The sequence below is a fragment of the Rhinopithecus bieti genome, unplaced genomic scaffold, assembly GCF_001698545.2.
Source record: "Rhinopithecus bieti isolate Rb0 unplaced genomic scaffold, ASM169854v2 scaffold_54219, whole genome shotgun sequence".
Lineage (NCBI taxonomy): Eukaryota > Metazoa > Chordata > Mammalia > Primates > Cercopithecidae > Rhinopithecus > Rhinopithecus bieti.
In genome coordinates this window covers 48,541-52,331 of record NW_016820921.1, presented here as the reverse complement: position 1 = coordinate 52,331, position 3,791 = coordinate 48,541, and the positions used below count along the sequence as shown (strand labels likewise).

The following is a 3,791-nucleotide window of genomic DNA, read 5'->3' as shown; positions in this document are numbered from 1 at the left end:
ATTTCCTAGTGGTACTGCAACCACTACTACCAATCAACAGTTATTTGGTGGTTACTATGTGCCAGCGATGATTCTGTGTGTATCACACATATCAACTAATTCTCACAGCAGCTGTGTATCATGAAGGCTACTTATCGTGCTTCTCATTTTATAGATGAAGAAAATGAGGCACAGACAGATTAAGCACCTTGGCTAAGGTTGCCAACTGAGTGAGTGGCAGTGTCAAGATTCGAAGCCACGTAGCCAGGTTCAAACTTGTGCTCTTACGTATACTTTTGACTGCCTCTCACTAAGGAGTTGTGAACAGGAACAACTTGTTTGTTTAGTAAATCCTGTGCTGCTCCCTTAGATTAACTGTGATTCATAGTTCACACTTCCCTTCATTTGACTTTGTTAAATCAGTAGAGGAGAATCAATGCCTAAGACTTATAAACATCTTTTCGGACTTAGAGATTTACAGTGCATCTGTTTAAATATGTGCAAAATGGACTTTAGTTCTAGCAGAACTGACTTTAAAGTAGTACACTATCAAATAACGTGTGAAATTAAACGTGACCTAGTTAAGAGATCATGACACTCATATTTCTCCATGGCTGTTTTAGATTTTGTGCCTTATAAGGGTGACTTGTTAGAAGTTGAATATACCACTGAGCCAGGCATCTCAAACATCAAGGCAAGCTCTGTGAAGCCCACCCGTTGTATTCATGTGGAAGAGGTAATTTCTTTCCGGTTCCTCCCGTCATCAGTTTCTGATAACACTTCCTTTGGTGGTAATTTTTGTGCCCAGGATTCTGTTGGGTGTAATGGGATTTCCAGAAAATATGAAGAAATACATTCTTTGCCAACGAAGGAGCCACTTTTCTTATTGAAAAGGCAGGACTTCCCGAAGGAAATAATTAGAAAATTATGTGGACCAAGCACATGATTAAGTTCTAAATTGTGCATTTTACTTGATACCCAAATGTTATTAGAATCTTCCAACAACAGGAGGAAGAAAAACAATCTTTGTGCCAGAAAAATTGTAGGGAAAGAATGAACGGAGTATGTTGTGGGACTTGAGCTTACCAGTAAATGCTGAGAGCGATTTGGTTATTGGAGTCTGAATATGAGCAGGCAATTCAGGGCAATAGAGGGTAATGGACATATTTTGGCAGGATTTCTCATCAGAGACCCTGGTCTCATCCCTGGAGAATCTGATTTAATTGGTCTGAGGTGGAGCATGGGCATGGGTATTCTTACAAAGTACCCCTGGTGTTAGCAATGAGCCAACCAGGTTGGGAATCATTGATTTGCATCAAAGTCACCTGCACTCATGCAGGATCCAGAATGGAGGAGGTGCACAGCAGGTTACAGTGATTATCAGACTTTTTCATAATCATTTCCATTATTTATACTCACAGGTCCGCATTACTAGCGTACATGGAAGAAATGGGATGATAGATTATACTATCTTTTTCACCTTGGAGTCTGTGAAAATCCCTGATGGATACATACCTCAAGTAGACGATATCGTCAATGTGGTCATGGTGGAGAACATTCAGTTCTGCTGTAATTGGAGAGCGGTTTCTATCACCCCAGTGCAAAAATTGTAATGACAAAGAATTTTAATCTGTTTATCTTTCCTTTATGAGCAGTAAAGGGGTTGGTTTAACTGAAAAGGTTAGCTTAGTAAGCCTAAACAGTATTTTATATATGACTTTCCTGGCAAATCTAATTGAGATACCGGCTAGTTCAATTGGACCATGAACCCAGCTTAGGGAAATAACTTATCAATTAAAAAGCATACTAAATTAGCTTGCTAGTCACTGAAGGAAAGGAGTTCTTAGTTAAAATGAACCCTGCCATTAAATTTGAATTTTATGTCTCTCATTAGGAGCGGCAGATTCCAGGATGACGGAGGCCTGGGACAACCCAAAAGGGAACGTCGGAGCCAAAGCGTTTAACTGAAAAGACAGCAGGGACAGCATGTTAAAGGCATGATTTAAAGCTACAATTTGACTTCAGTTTTGAGCCCCGTTATGCTGTCTGTACAATCTGTATTGTTCCATAGCCTCTTTCATCTTCTGTCACCCTCATAACTTGCGATGTTTATTGTTTCCCTTGTTCCTTCCTCCCCATACTAGAATGTAAACTCCACAATGGCAGGATGTCTTCTGGTCTGTTTTTTGTTTGTTTGTTTTTTGTATTTTTTTCTTTGTTTGTTTGTTTGTTTGTTTTTTCTGTTTTCATTAAAGCATCACCAAGCACTTAGAAGAGTGCCTGGAAGACTCAAGGGGCAGATAGAATGTTAAGTTCAATGACTGAATGATTGGGCCAGCAACGATGTTTAGCTGTGGTTCATTCATCACTGGTTCCTTAGAAATAAAATTGTTGAGCAATGCATTAAGACCTCTGTTGATTTTTAAACAACACAAACAACAATAGAAAGCTGACTCTGCTGTACATGAGCCTCTGTGAGCCACTTTGTTGCAGAGGTGCAGAATAGTTGAAGTCATGAAGAAACGTACAAACACAGAGTCCCTCGAGGTAAGTCCCTTCTTACCCACTGGGAAGGGTTATACTAAAATCCCACAAGTACACCCCATGAAACTTCATGCTTTCATCTAATAGAACATTTAGCCAGGCAGCTGTGACCTAGGGAAAGGGATATATTCAGACCTTTGGGCATAGCTTGAGTGTCATTGTGAACTTACCCTGAGTCCTGTGATTCGTAATTTCACCATTGTTGAAGTTCCCTTGAAGGAAAACAAAAGGTGGCTAGGTACATGGCTCATGCTTGTAATCCCAGCATTTTGGGAGGCCAAGGTGGGCAGATCACCTGAGGTCAAGAGTTTTAGACCAGCCTGGCCAACATGGTGAAACCTCGTCTCTACTAAAAATACAAGAAAATGTACGTGGGTGTGGTGGCATGTGCCTGTAGTCCTAGCTACTCGGGGAGGCTGAAGCAGGAGAATCCTTTGAATCCAGGAGGCCGAGGTTGTAGCAGTGAGCCAAAATCACTCCACTGCACTCCAGCCTGGGTGACACAGGGAGACTCTATCACAAAAATAAATAAATAAATAAAAAGGAAACAAAAGGAAAGGTACAAGTTATTTTGACAGCAAAAAAGAACATACCTCACAGTGGTTAGGGGGACTGAACATCCGTGTTTCCCAAAAATTCCTTGGTTGAAGCTGTAATCCCCAATGTGATCGTAGATGGAAGTGGGGCCTTTGGGAGGCTATTAGGCTTAGATAGGGTCATGAAAGTAGAGCCCCATAATGGGATTAGTATCCTTAGAAGAAGAGGAAGAGAAGCCAGCATTTGCTCCCACTCCTCCACGGGAGGAAACAGCCAGAAGTTGACAATCTTCGAGCCAGAAAGAGAGCCCTTGCCCAGAACCCAATCAATCAGCACTTTCTTCTTGGACCTCCCATTCTCCAGAACTGTGCAATATAAATGTCCGTGGTACTGTGTAATAGCAGACCAAGCTAAGACAACAGAGAGCAGATATTGACATTCTGTAACAAATAAAAGCAATCCATACACTTATTGTGCTTTGAAAAACAAAGGTATGGATTAGGAAAACTCCCATCCCATGAGGATCCCAAAATTCCCATGGATGAGAATTGTCCCCATCCATTAAATCATAATGAATAATATAGATATTGGTACATGTCATCTAAACCTTGTCACTTTATTTTTATAGAAATATTTGTCTAAACACTAGTCCATACTTATTTCCAGTGTAGCTTTTGTAATGGAAGGAGTAACATTTTACTCCATGGCACAGCTCATGTACACAAGGGAGA

General features: G+C 40.7%; 1 protein-coding gene across 1 annotated transcript; it reads left to right on the top strand.

The window, feature by feature from the left end:
- The first annotated feature begins 589 nt into the window (after window positions 1-589).
- Window positions 590-2,382, top strand: LOC108520606 (cancer/testis antigen 55-like). The gene is made up of 3 exons (XM_017860027.1): window positions 590-715; window positions 1,401-1,588; window positions 1,874-2,382. Exons 1-3 carry the CDS (start codon window positions 590-592, stop codon window positions 1,941-1,943), a joined length of 384 nt encoding a protein of 127 aa, XP_017715516.1. The 3' UTR covers window positions 1,944-2,382.
- Window positions 2,383-3,791: the final 1,409 nt, after the last annotated feature.

Coding starts and splice junctions, on each gene's coding strand:
- LOC108520606 (XM_017860027.1), top strand. CDS start 590: ATGGCTGTTTTAGATTTTGTGCCTTATAAGGGTGACTTGTTAGAAGTT. Junction 716..1,400: donor GTTGTATTCATGTGGAAGAG/GTAATTTCTTTC, acceptor TTATACTCACAG/GTCCGCATTACTAGCGTACA. Junction 1,589..1,873: donor ATCACCCCAGTGCAAAAATT/GTAATGACAAAG, acceptor GTCTCTCATTAG/GAGCGGCAGATTCCAGGATG.